The sequence below is a fragment of the Lampetra planeri genome, chromosome 3, assembly GCF_965212315.1.
Source record: "Lampetra planeri chromosome 3, kcLamPlan1.2.h2, whole genome shotgun sequence".
Taxonomy (NCBI): Eukaryota; Metazoa; Chordata; class Hyperoartia; order Petromyzontiformes; family Petromyzontidae; genus Lampetra; species Lampetra planeri.
Genome location: NC_136109.1, coordinates 12,245,942 through 12,259,725, shown reverse-complemented (window position 1 = coordinate 12,259,725; position 13,784 = coordinate 12,245,942). Strand labels below are relative to the sequence as shown.

Below are 13,784 nucleotides of genomic sequence, written 5' to 3'. Positions count from 1 at the left end.
AATGTAAAGCTATAAAATTTATGAACTGTCATGCTACTCATTTGTGGTGTCATACATTATCACACATTTGAACCTGATAACCGAGATGTACTGAGACTTGCATTAGCAAGTTGCTGATTGAATTTTGCGCACGCTATAAACATGTACTTATTGTTAGGTAGGTCATTCTGACAGTTCTAAGGCTGTGTAATTGCTAGTGTAGATGGGTCCATATGTAAGGAATACAATAGGACAGAAACAAATTGTGGCTGAGGAAAACTTTCATTCTGCATTATTCAAAATAGAACTGATGAAGTGCTTATCTCGTCAAGAGACCAGAACGACGCTTCAGCATATGCCCAAACATAGAAATGTCTTCTGCATTTCAACAATCGACTCGTCAGTCATGGCAAAGAAAAGAGAGTGGTGTGTTGCCGCATACGGAGGGCCGGGGCTCTCTTGCCGTGCGGTTTATTAGGCCTCGTGTTTTAATGGAATACCCCAAAGTCGACTAATTCCTCCAGCTCCTGCTTAGCATGCAACATAATCATTAAGTTATCAGTGGATGTAAAATTGTTGTTCAATAGAGACCCTTTTTTATAATACACCCAGTTATTTTACCATTATACAGCCCAGTAAAATTAGATGTGTTCCTACAATTATTGTAGTACATTTACATAACGGATACACATTTAAAAAAAGTTCCGTGTTTTTCATTAGATGCAAGTTAATAAAAACATTCATTCGAATTGTAAGGATAAATAAAGGGGAGGTTGAATATATCCAGGAGGTTGAGGATGGAACTGCAGCCTGGCTGATTAATGATGAAAATTGAGTATTGGTCTTCATCTATTTTGTTGCACAAATCCAAATGTAAAAAATATTGACCTTGAAGTCTGAGGGTTCGAATGATGATTATTTTTTCCTTTGCAAGAAACTTGTTTACTCAATGCAGTAGAATGATTGATGCAGCAGTTTCTCAGAACATTCAATTTCCTCACAATTTCATATTGCAGTAGTGTTGAGGCAGCAGCTTATAGTTATTATGTATTCATTTGTGCTGTGACATTTTTTGGAATGATATGATTTCAGCCTATGTAGTGCTCATGATTTTGAAAGACCAGCTAGTTTAAATAAAATGTTATTTCTTTTTTTTGTCATACAACAAAACCCCTTCAACTGCAGTTGGAGCTGCCTACACTGTGGACATATAAACAGCAGTAATGTTTTCCTGTGAAACGATTTGTCTTGCACAGAAACAGTTCTAAATAAAATACTTCCCGTAAGCAACAGTCTTTCAAGCGCAAGACGGCGTCGTGTTTTCAATAAGGAAGTAATTTCCCAGCTTATATATACGCTCCAAGCTTGGCAGTGTTTCATTCTTCACCTGAAGACGGCTGCTTGCGTTGTAGACGAAACGTCGTGAGAATTATTTTATTATGTTTTATTTTTATTATTTTATTACTTCCCTTCTACGTGACTTTACCGAAAGAACCAAGAAGATGAATCCCTGCAGTCACGAAAGCTTTAAATCGAAAAATGTCCACACAAGTTTACATACCCAGACAAGTTGCCAACATTCACTGTGATTTCTGCAGGGTTTTTTAAAAAGCTGAGATTCTTTGTCGAATAAGTCGAATAATCAACTACATATTATAATGGACTACTTTTTGTGGTCGATTACCTGGCCAATTTAAAATGTTGGCAACTCCGACAATACAAACCACGCCACGGTGTATTCAAAGTCCTTCCCATCACCTTTACCCCCAAATATTTTAAATTTATCTGATAAGCCAAGTAGTCAAACTGAGAATCGGGAGTAATTTATTACATATTTAATCAGGTAGCCCAGCTCTGTTATTTTTCATGTTTGGAAAATAGGAAGATTACATGAATTTATTATGGTAGCAATGTCCTTTGTATTCAGATTCCTCATACATAAAAAAAACATTAATCAATAACACTGCCTTAAAAGGAAACAAAACAATCTACGTAATATATATTTACTTTAAAGATGGTGTTATTGACTAACGTGAGTATTTTGTTATTTTTGCTGCTGCACCACTGCCAAAGCAGTATCACCCCCCCACCCTCCTCAGCTATGTAAACCCTTGTTAGAGCCATCTCTTCGGGATACCTCTGCTACTGTTTTCGCTGTTGGTTGTCCCCACCTGATGACAGACGGTTGTGTTGCGCCCGAAACGTCGTGATTTAATTTAGTAAAAAAAAAAATTTCACCTACGTGACTTTACCGAAAAAAACAGAGTATGGATCCTTGCAGTCACGAAAACTTCAAATCTAGAATTAGTGAGTTATTTGTTTAATAATTTGCCCTTTTTTTCAATCCACAACTGAATGAAGGGCTCCCCATACTGTATTGGTCATGAGGGCTGTTTGATCACACTTCACCATGATGGCCATATACTGTAGTGCTAAATAGAGGGCCATAATCACTGACGTCTTCGAGAAAGGACATGGCATGTAGAGAGGCAGATGGTGGGGTGCCTAGGGATGGTTCACTCACGACTTTATTCTAGCCATGGTACAGAATCGAACTTGGGTTCGTAGCACACAATCCTAACCACTGTGCTATCACTCCACTCCCCTTGAACTACAGCCTTATTATTAATATGTATCCTTCTACATTTATATAGACCTATACATCTCCTGGACAAATGGCTGTAGAGGTATCTTAAATTGTTTTAAAATGGTTTAAAGTTCAGCTTATTAAATTATTTAACTTATTTATTGGCAATTTTTTTAGAAAATCTGTTTGGTTCACAATACACACATCATTATTTTCAGATATGCAAAAATTATTTGTCATAGCCAAATTATATTTCATATAGTATATAGAATTCATGAGAAAACAACAACCACCATAAGAAGTTAAATATGCAGACACCTGCTAAAACATGTGTAGAGGAGAGATATACGCGGTGCGCGCTGTTAAGCGGGTGCAACTGAGGTCGAACAGGTGTGTGCGGTGCAACATGAGGTTTCCACCGAAAAACCGCCAGTAATTAAGGGCAGAAGCGGGTGTGCTGTGACCGGAGGTTGGTGTCGAAGAGACGGGAGATGGGGGGTGATGATAAGGGATTAATGGGACAACTGGCGGCAGCTTGAGGGAGCACGTGAGGACTCGGAATGATGGGGGATATGTAAGGGGAGTGTGCGTAAGCGGAGGGGGGTTGTTGCCGGGGAACCAAGAGTGAAGACATCTCGCCGCTGCCGCTCCAGCCGTCAACGGGACCTCAACCCTCACGCCGTCGGCGGGCGGGTGTTGGCTGAGCCCCCCGCCTGGGACAGACGGGTGAGCGGGTCTGAGGGAGCGTAGGGGAGGGCAGCGGTGGAGATGCAGAGTTGCTGAGTGCGAAGCTGCTGTGTGCGGAGTCGCTGAGTGCAGGATAAGTGAGGTGCAAAATAGATAAGAGCGGGGAGAAGTCAAGTATATGTGACCGTACAGATAGTTATCGGAGTGCCTATAACTGGCGCAAGAACAGGTGAAATAAAGTTTAAGCAGGTGACTTGTTAATTTTTAACTAGGTAAACATGCACAGGGTAAAGATGACACGTGTATTCACACAGTACACATGTTCCGTATACCTTTTCTGGATGGCTTGCTTGCCAACAAATTAGTGGTGTTTGATATGTAGAGTATTATTGAAAATTACGCAAAGTAATGATACGACGACGCTGCAGGATGAGTTGTTAATCGTGCTCCGATTAGCACAGTTGGCTACGTATGGTGCGAAAGAAGTTCAACATACATGCTTCAAGTGCCTGCATTGCATTGCAAAGTGTTGATACAGATGTTGTGGCATGCTGTCAGTTTTATATTCTCAATAATAGCAGTGTAATCATACTACTTGTGTTTTTGTAATTTGTGTCCTGGCATGTGTAAAGTACCCATTTAGTTTGTTTGTGCATAAGTGCATTCCTCTGTACATTTATGCGTGTGTTTATGTGTGTCTTGTAGTTACAGATGTGATGACTTTGTGGTGAACGACAACAAGCTGGGCTCGGTCCAACGGCTCCGCGAGCACCTGCAGAGCCTTGAGAAGTGATTTACCACTGACGCCTGTGCACAACTCATGTCTCAAGTTTACCTTTTCATGGACCACAACATTATCGTGGAAACCACAGATTTAATCAAGAGATTCCCCAAGTCCACATAGCACTGACAGTGCACTCGTTTTGGGTTACCCCATTGTATAAATGATAAATAGGTCTGATCACATTTGTTTGCAACATACATTTTTAATCCTAGATTTGTAAATGTCACCGCAATCACCACCACACTGCATTCGACATTTTTTTTAATCGCTAAGATATCGGACGAATGTTAAGTGAGCGTTATTCATTTTTCCATTGCAATTATTCCATCCACCAGTCTTCTTATAATATACATTTTGCATAACCCACAGTGCCACGGAATGTGCGCAAAGAAGGCTCTGGGGGGGTGAACCCCACCCCTGCTTCCTTACCTACTCCCTCTACCCAGAACTCCTCACCCACTTTCGTCTCTGCACTGAGTGAGTGGGTGCAGCAAAGGCTACTGCCACCATGAGCTAAAAAGTTAAAGTGAGGGAGGACAAGTTTCAGTGTCTTTCTCTTTACTCTCTCTAAATCCACCCTCAGACGCTGCCAATTTGGCCAGGAGCTCAAGCGCCTTGACCCCCATGTCAGGCGTTTTATCGGTTTGAGGTCGGGGCACCCAGTCCACATCCATCCTTGCTGGCTTGTCGCCTGGCCTTGCTGTGGCTGGGTCACTAGCCCCTGCGCGAGGTCACCCTCCGGCTCGATACCTGACGCCCAGAAAGGCGGTCGGTGCAGCATTCAGCCCCCGGGCAATGAGGTCTTACAGTGGTTGGTGGGGGAGACAGCTCCCGACCCTTCTGAGGGCAGCGCTCACTCGTCTGGGACAGCTCGCCGCACACCGGCTCGAGGTGAGTCATTGCGCGACTCACCCGGCTCTTCCAGGTTTAGCCTGGTGGCGCAATGGCTAGTGACACGCGTGGCGAGAGCACGGGCGTGGCTGACAGGTCTGGGCTGCAGGCATATGCCTGCCATCCACGCGAGGCTATCGTCTGAGCTCACCGGGTTCTCACCGGGTACATGCACATGTCGTGCGTGCAAGACGCGTATACAGAGGTGCCCGGCAAGCATACCTCGAAGTACCCATCGCGTGTGGCCTGTGCACTAAAGTGCTCAGCACCGGCCTCTCGGGCACTCGCAGACGCATGTGCGCTTGTGCAGTCCCAGTCGAGGCAACCTCAATGCCTCAGGGTAGGACTGCTTCACCCACCATGCTGATTCCGTGTCGGGCAGGGTGGTACAGCACTGGCAAATACATGATGTGTGGGCTGCCTGGAATCGGGGCATGTCCAGCTTTGAAGAGCCCTGGTCTCCCAGGAATATTCAGGCCCTCATCAATGCACTGCAAGAGGACTCGGACCAGACACCGCCATCGTGAGAAGAGACGGAAGGTGGTTTTGCTGCCCCTCGCCATCAACATACTCTTCCGTCCTCAGTCGGCACCGGTGCGATGGGGAACCTCACCAAACGGCACAGGCAACGTGCCTGCACCATTGTCGGTGATGTATAGGATCCTCGGCATCCGCGTCGTCAGGGCTTGTGGAAAAGTTAGGTGCTCCTCCATCTACAACAACCTCCGCTTCGGAGGACGTCGCTGGGAACTCCTGGATGCAGTTCGGTAGGCACAAGTTGCGCAAGTTTTCTGCAGCAAGCAGTGCGAAGTGAACTCCGCCACAGGAAAAGGAACTTGTCGGGTTCCTCTGCTGACTCTGGGTTGGAGGATTCCACTGAGGAGGGTCGGATAAGACGTTGGGATTTGCACAGGATATACATCAACCTGCTTCTCCACGTACAGCGCTTCAAGATGGAGTCCTTCCATTCCATCAGGGAAGTGCTGCAGCCAGGTGATTGATTCACCTCCATAGACTTACAGGACATATTTGCACATTCCCATACACCCATTACGAGTATTGGGCCCTTTCGGCCTTTCAGAGTCGCCATGGGTGTTGACCAAAGTTCTTTTAACCCTCGTTGTGGCTGTCTGGGATAGAGGGGTAGATGTGAATCCCCCATTTCGACGACTGGGCTTCAGAGGGATACAGCCACAGTCATTTCACTATTAGAGACACATGGGCTGGGTCATTAACCGTGCGAAATTTTTTCTGTCGCCGACCTAACGGCTTTACCATCTGGACGCCGATATCTGGATGGACCAGAAAGTGATGTGGCTTCCAAATCAGAAGGCACTCCTGATAGCCGGGCTCCCCCATTTTCTTGCTGTCAACACAGCACCCTGAGTAAGGGAAATTGCAGTTATACTGAGGCATATGGCATCGACCACAGAGGTCATTCCCTGGGGTGAGGCTGCATATGAGGCCTCTACTTCTGCCAACCTTGTGCCCGGCACATTTTGCCTCCGAGAAGCAGAGGATGCTCTAGATGTCACCAGGGTCATGAAGTTTTATCTACAAAAACAGCGAAATGGTGGGCTACACAGGAGCTGTTTATCTTTATCGGCAAAGCTTTTAGAGACGAGCCAGCCTCAAAGGTTAGGCTATCTATGTGGCTGAGAGATTGTGTTGCATGTTGCTACAGAGGTGCAGGGAAAAAAAACCTTGGGGCATATTCCACCAACGCAGTCACAACCTTGTAGACGAGAGCCGTCAATGTACCATTGGAGGAAATCTGCAAGGCGGCAACATGGAATTCACCCCGCACATTTTCTCGGCATAACTGGTTGGATACACTCACCTCGCAGCCGTGTAAGGAAGCCCTGCCCCTCCTCTGGCGCTTCAACTTGGCAAGTGTTGCTAATTGCTAATATGTATATAACTAGTTTTTTTGCCCGTCCAAGGACGGATGTATATTGCAGTAAATCTGAAATATTCAATAGAAAAATTGTTAAGCTCATGATTGTTAATGAGGGGAGGGGTGCGGCATGTGGAGTGTGCGAGCTTATGCATTAGTGTAAATTTCCACGCGGGCATGAATATTAATGAAGCGGGGGGGCCTCTATTGCAGTGACGTCACGTACAGATGTAGCACTGTGCTGCGTAGATTTATTTTTGACCGTCTGTAAAGAAACGTCATATTTGAAGCGACATTGCGAAAAAAAATCTATCCACTCGACCTTCTTCCGTGTGAATGTAAAAATCCACCTGCTTATGATTATTTTATTATTAATGACGGGGGGCGGGGGTGCAGCATGTGGAGTGACGTCACGCGCGGGACACACATTTCTGGGCTATTATATGTATATAATAAGAAGACCGGTGGACAGCAGATTTGTAATGAAAAAAATTAGGTTTTGAACCTCGGTAAAACCTCACTTTTCCAGTTAATGCCGCGCCTACTGGGATCCCAACCCATCCATTCCCACATTGGGCTTCTCCGCGAGTTGGCCAGGAGACATTGCTCCGGAGAGTCTCCTCACAGGGAGTGTGGCACAAGGGGTTTCTTCACGTCGGGAAGGGGGGGGGGGTGTAATCTCTGCAATTACTCCTCTCCAAGCTGTTCCTGCGTTATGTTCAGGACGGTGTGCATGTTTGTGTTTGTTTTCGTGTTTCTCTAACCTAGACCTTGTGTTCTGCAAAAAAATATAGGGAGGAGTTCTGAGTAGGGAGTGGGTTGTCAGGTGGCGGGGACAGAGGGTTCATGGCCCCGTGGGATTTTTGCCAAAAGTTTCCAATAATACAAGTGGACAGCAGCATTGACTGGAAAAACAAGTTTTTACCGAGATGATGAAAAAAAACAAATTTATCATGGTGAAAGGCACTGTATATAAGGCACTACATTGATAAGTAGTAGTTTTAATTCTGAAATTCCCTAACTTTGATGTATAATACTACTCTTTTTCTGTCTGCAGTTCAGAGAGGCTGTTGCATGACAGGAATGGCAAACGGAAGTGCACTGATGCAGGATCTCCGTCAAAGAAGCACATGAAACTCAATGTAAGCTAAAGCTAATGTGGGCATGTGTGCAACTTAGACTCTTAAAAGTGTAACGTGTGTGCTTGCAGTTGGCAACTGGGCTTATGTTTTGCAGTAATTTATCATTTCTGTGACTGAAAACATCGACTACAATGACATTTGGTCTGTTTGTAAAAGAACAAATATTTTCTTATTACACATTTTAATACCAAGACAATAATGGCACATTATTAGTGTAAAAAAGTTCCGGCCCAGGTGAGTGGTGAACTTCACCTTTATTACGGCTTCCTCACAGCATGTCAAACATCATTCTCTTCTCCGAACTTTCCATGACGCCACCAATCCCCTTAATTTCTCCAAACGGGTCTCCCAACTGACCGCTCATTTCCATTTAGTTTTCCATGATGACCAATCTGTTTTGAATTTTCTCCACCTTCAAACCGGATCGTGTGCCCTATGTCGGCTCCACCTGTGACAGTTCCCCAATGAGAGTTGAACGTGTTGTACGAACTCACAAGACATGGTGAGCGTGTATTTATATATTTATTTGCTAATAGAGCTTGCCTCTCGGGATCCCTTACATCAGTATTTTATTTTTTATTTTTAACACAATGGGAAATGTATTTGGTTGAATGAGCAACACGTGTTTTGATTGGCTCATGTGGTTGCCATGGCAGCTGGTTTAACATGGATGACATATTTTTATGTGTATGGTACTGGGATATGTTTGATGAGACAACTAGAGTAATATGAGGGTAATTTATCTTAGATACTTTATCACATTTTCTTAATTTTACTCGATTAATTTTCATCTTATTTACCTTGCCTTGCCAAATCTCCTACTCGGTTCTGGACTAGAGCACCATGTGAGAGGCATTAGGCTTCCTCGCAACTACTCTATGATACTCAATAATCAGTAGCGTTATTATACATATACATTGGTAACGTATGTGTAATGGATTGGTATTGTGCAACTGTGTTTGCAAATCGGAAGCAACAAAAGTTATATTTTTTAAATGTTGGATGTTAAACATTTGAGGAATACAGCAAAGCAGCTTAGGTTTTAAGCAATAAGCCTCCAGATATAACATTGAACCTTTAGAATCTAAACGGTGTGTTAGATGTTAACTCTGAGCCACCATTACTCATGTTGAGGGGATGGATTTTGATAATACAGTAAAACCCTGGTTAGCTGAAAGGTCTGTTTTGTCGTGATTTCAACTAAAATCATTGTAAAACACAACAGCAGCAACCCTATTTACTGTACAGTGTAGGGTACATTAGTGTTTGTTGTGCATATGTGTGTGTTAGTGTACTGGGCGAACAATACAACATTTGGTACGTGTGTGCTGTGCCACAAAGTGCTGTAATTATTTCCATTGGTCAAAGATGCATTGGTCCCAACCAACCCTCCAACCACTGCCCACTGCTCCCCACCATCCCCCACTGTCCCCCCCTGTACCATTAACATATTGCTTGCTGTAGGAACATTTAAAGCTCAGTAATTTTATATTTTACTATTATGTTATATAACATTCTAAATGACAGTAAATGGCCTGTACATTTTTTTTTTTATATATATACCGTATTTCTGCATGCCAAATATGTTAAAGATGTGTTTTATTCACTGGCATTGGTTTTGCTAAATGTGAATTCCGGCACACTGAAGTTTTATGATAGGCGAGTTGGACATTAGTACATATTGGAAGTCTTTGGGGTACATGTGGGGACAATTCATCATCCAGCAGCATCCAAGCACCATCGAAGTTCAACCGGTAGCTCAAGGCTCGCCTGTTCAGGCTGGCATATGAGGGAAATAGAGATCTTGCTCTGCCCCTCAAGAGTTATTTATGGAACAATCTGTCTAATTTGTAAAACATACGCAAATTTCCATGTAAACGAATATACAGAAAATAATAGATTTTTGAGTTGAGATTTAGATTTAAATCCAGGCAGCCGTTTGTGATTATCAGTGTTCTCGAATTTCGTGATATTTACTTATTTATCCAGGAAAAGCACAACAATCTCAGCCTGATCAGCAATGACTGCAACCTAAATGAATTTGGTAAATTAGAATGCTAAGACTGTTTTTACATCTCGGTTTGACTATACAACAGACATCTGTATAGTGGGGTGCATGGCCCAGTGCAGCAGCCCAAGTGTGGATACATATCATTGGAGGGATCTCAAAAGTAGTTATGTGACATTACTTCCAGAGGCTGTTGTATAAAGGTGTGTGGTGAACTGCATTCTGCCACAGGTATGAATGAATAAACCCTTCTTTTGACATCATGCCAATAGCACAATTGGTACAGAATTTGGGTGAATTTTTTTTTTACGTTCAATTATCCCGAATTGAACAAGAATCATGACAGTTATTTAAATCACAGGGTGAGGTGAATTGTTCCATGCATATACATTCCATAGACTTTCTATCTTTGTATGTATTTGAGCACTGTAAAATCAACGGTAATACAGTACAGTATATTATGAGTGCAATAAAGTATAAGCTAATTTGAACATAAAACTTACAAGTAAATATTTGGAGATGATGTGCGAGTTTTGTAAGATCTGTGTATATATAAAAGTCATTCATTCGGTTTCATGAGCTGCACCTTGCCTGGTAGCGCATTGCGGGGGAGAACCACGGCCCCGCGAAATGTGTGAATGCGTGCCCATGCTTACCCGTGGATACTCAGAATTTACAGGCTGCGTATGGTGAATTAGTTTACAGGTAATAAACAGTGTTCATACTCTTAGGTTTTTTTCGGTAAAGTCACGTAGGTAAAAAATAATAGAAATAAAATAATAATAAATGAAAATACATCAATTATTATTTTATTTCTATTTTTTTTTTTACCTACGTGACTTTACCGAAAAAAACCTACGAGTATGAATCCTTGCAGTCACGAAAGCTTCAAATCTAGAAATAAACCGTGTGTACATGCATTTCGCGGTTCGGTTGGCAAGCTCGCGGTTGGCAGGGGACTGCTATACTGACTCGTGCGTTGTCCCTGCTGCCTCGCTTAGGGCAGCCTGGTGGTGGGAAGCCTCTCTGCAACAGGACTGCGGAACCTGGGAAACACCTGCTTCATGAACGCTATCCTACAGTCACTCAGGTAACACGGTTGGAAAGTTTAGTCTAACATGAATATCTGGTGCAATGGGGTGTTCAACATCAGTCCTGGGAAAACGAAGGCAGCTAGGATTAATGCTGAATACCACAATATTCCATGCTGACGTTAACTTTCCATCTGAAATTGCAACACAAGCAATGGAAATTTTCTGTGTTCATCTAATGTGGACTTTTCAACTTGTTTTTTCCGCTCAAACTCAATTCCCACCATTCTTAAAGAGTCTCAGAGCCTGATTACACAACTTGTGCAATTCTCGAAATGTCTTAAGCTGAGCATTGCCATAACTCCAATTCCATAGGCGATTTAGACATTAAAGGCTCGTAAGGTTAAGAGACAACTTAGGGGTGGTCAGGAACGCTCATATTATTTTAAAAGTAAAAATAAACTGATAATTAATCAAATAACATAATAGACAACATTTATATGAAGAAGATTTATATGTATAACATTAATAACGAATTTAATAAACGTAAATATTCTTACCTCAGCTGGGCTGGAGTGTGCACAGGCAATGGCGTCACGTCAGCCATTTTGCACAAGTGACTTCATGGCAACCATGTTGCATAGGGTTGTCTTCCTGACAGCTGATTGACTGGTGCAGTGGGAATAAACACGTTCTTTCGGAGTGGGCAGGTAGGAACTTGGTTGGACAGCGCATTCGTGCGATCCGTGTCACGCGGCGCGTCACGTGGTGCTGAGCCCGCCCGAAGCGCTCTATGAAATACAAATCGAGGGCGTGGCTATGCACGACAAACAGACAAATAATCCCTGGTGGGCAGTGTGGAACTGTTGTTCCTACCTGTATGAAGTAATCTCTAGAAACCACTACCATGCCCCTAGATTTACAGTCTGACTGGAACAACTTTTTTCCTTTGCATACGTTTACATTTTGTTGACAAAATGTTGGATTTTACTACAATCGCTGCCTGCCGGATTGGAATAACATTTTCTGTACTCAGGCCTCTGTACATGATCCCATGTCCAAGGCCTACACTTATTTTTTGCTGTTATATCCATGCCTTTAATATGTCAGACATATGTTGATGCATTGTGACACTACCCATTTGCAACATTGCAACACTATGCATTCGCATCTCATAAATTTGGCTTCGCACCCTCAATATCTTGTAGCCCCTCTTAATAAACTGTGCCCCACAGTAACATCCAGCAGTTCTGCTGCTTCTTCAAAGAGTTGCCAGCCGTGGAGTTGCGAAGTGGCAAGACTGCAGGCAGGAGAATGTACCACACACGGAGCCAGGGTATTGACTGCAACATGTGAGTGCTCGTGGTTGTGTTTATCATGGAGTATTTGCACGCTATCATTTCCATCGCAAAAATGCATGTTATTACATCGTTTGGTATAACTAGTACTTTTTTGAGTGAATAGTTTTGACATATCCTGAAAACAAGCCACACATTGACACAAGGGAAGGCTTGCTTTAATTCCTGCTTTTATATATTTTTGCTTCATGAATACCTAACTTTCATATCTGCACACCAAAAAACCTTCCCAAAATTGCCTTTTCCCAGGAAATGATCTCGTTGCGCTCAAGAACAGTAATTCGTAGAAGCATGCCGGTCCATCTGAAAAGGGGGGTTCTGATAACTATTAGTATGATATAATATTTATTAAATTTTATTTTAAAGTTGTGATGCTATGAGGATTTGCGCTGTATAAATTGGACAAATTGATCAAGGGATTTCCTAAAACTTAGCATTAAAAAAACAATGCTAGAAGGATTATCCTTGAGGGCCAAGGCGACATCACGTGTCATATGCTCACCTCATTTTTACAGTGATGTCACATGTGACGCCACCTCACAATGTCACGCATCATGTGAGGTCTTAACTTTTAATTTCAAGAAAACTATGTTTATGAGATATGTTAGTTGCAGCTAATTGTTTAGCCGTGCATTAAAACCAGTGCATTCTGTAAAATATATACTTTCTCAGCACTCGGTGTGCATGCTCATGGTTAAATTATACCCAAATTCCCACCTGGAAACAATGGGAAACTTGATAAGCCATGGTCTCTCCAAGACCTCAGATGCTCCCGTGAAAATGACTCCCTGAAGCTCACTACTACACTCACATACATACACTTGATATATTTTCTGCAGCATACAGACCCTGGTTAATATCCAATGGCATTGATCTCTCCACTTTACGTGGCTCAATCTCTCCCTCGGTAGATGGCATTCCTGAAAGAAAGCCAGCATTAACACTACTGATGACCTCATATAAACAGTATCTACCTGGACATTCCCAATGCCTATATTCTTCCTCGACATAATCTTATAAATGAGAAATCACCCTCAGCTTTTCAATCTTATTGATGCCCCATACCTCCTATCACATTCTGGTAAAGGTAACCCTTTTCCCAAGATAGAATTTCAATTGTCAACTCGTCAGCACCTCAATGATATTCCACAACCCTCACCAGGCCACATACTGCCACAATTTGAAATAAGATCACGTCCACTAGCGTCTCTGAACAATAATAGTCATATCTAGAATTCTTTGTCCTCTTGATATCAAATCAACCATCCTATGCCTTGCCTAATGCAACCTCCTGCACTGCATCTATCATACCAGCCAACACTGAGCCAAGAATGAGTTTAACCCTTTTGCCATAGATTCACCCCCATACATCCAAACATCCAAAAACACCTTTTGGACAGATGTCCAAAACATGTACACT

General features: G+C 42.9%; 1 protein-coding gene across 2 annotated transcripts in view; it reads left to right on the top strand.

Moving 5' to 3' along the window:
* Positions 1-13,784, top strand: part of USP3 (ubiquitin specific peptidase 3) — a 58,227-nt gene that overhangs the window by 23,201 nt on the left and 21,242 nt on the right. For both annotated transcript variants that reach the window (XM_078620849.1, XM_078620841.1), the window contains exons 4-7: positions 3,959-4,042; positions 7,883-7,967; positions 10,977-11,065; positions 12,242-12,358. In XM_078620849.1, coding sequence (XP_078476975.1) covers positions 3,959-4,042; positions 7,883-7,967; positions 10,977-11,065; positions 12,242-12,358 — 375 coding nt within the window. The remainder of the gene's footprint in view (positions 1-3,958; positions 4,043-7,882; positions 7,968-10,976; positions 11,066-12,241; positions 12,359-13,784) is intronic.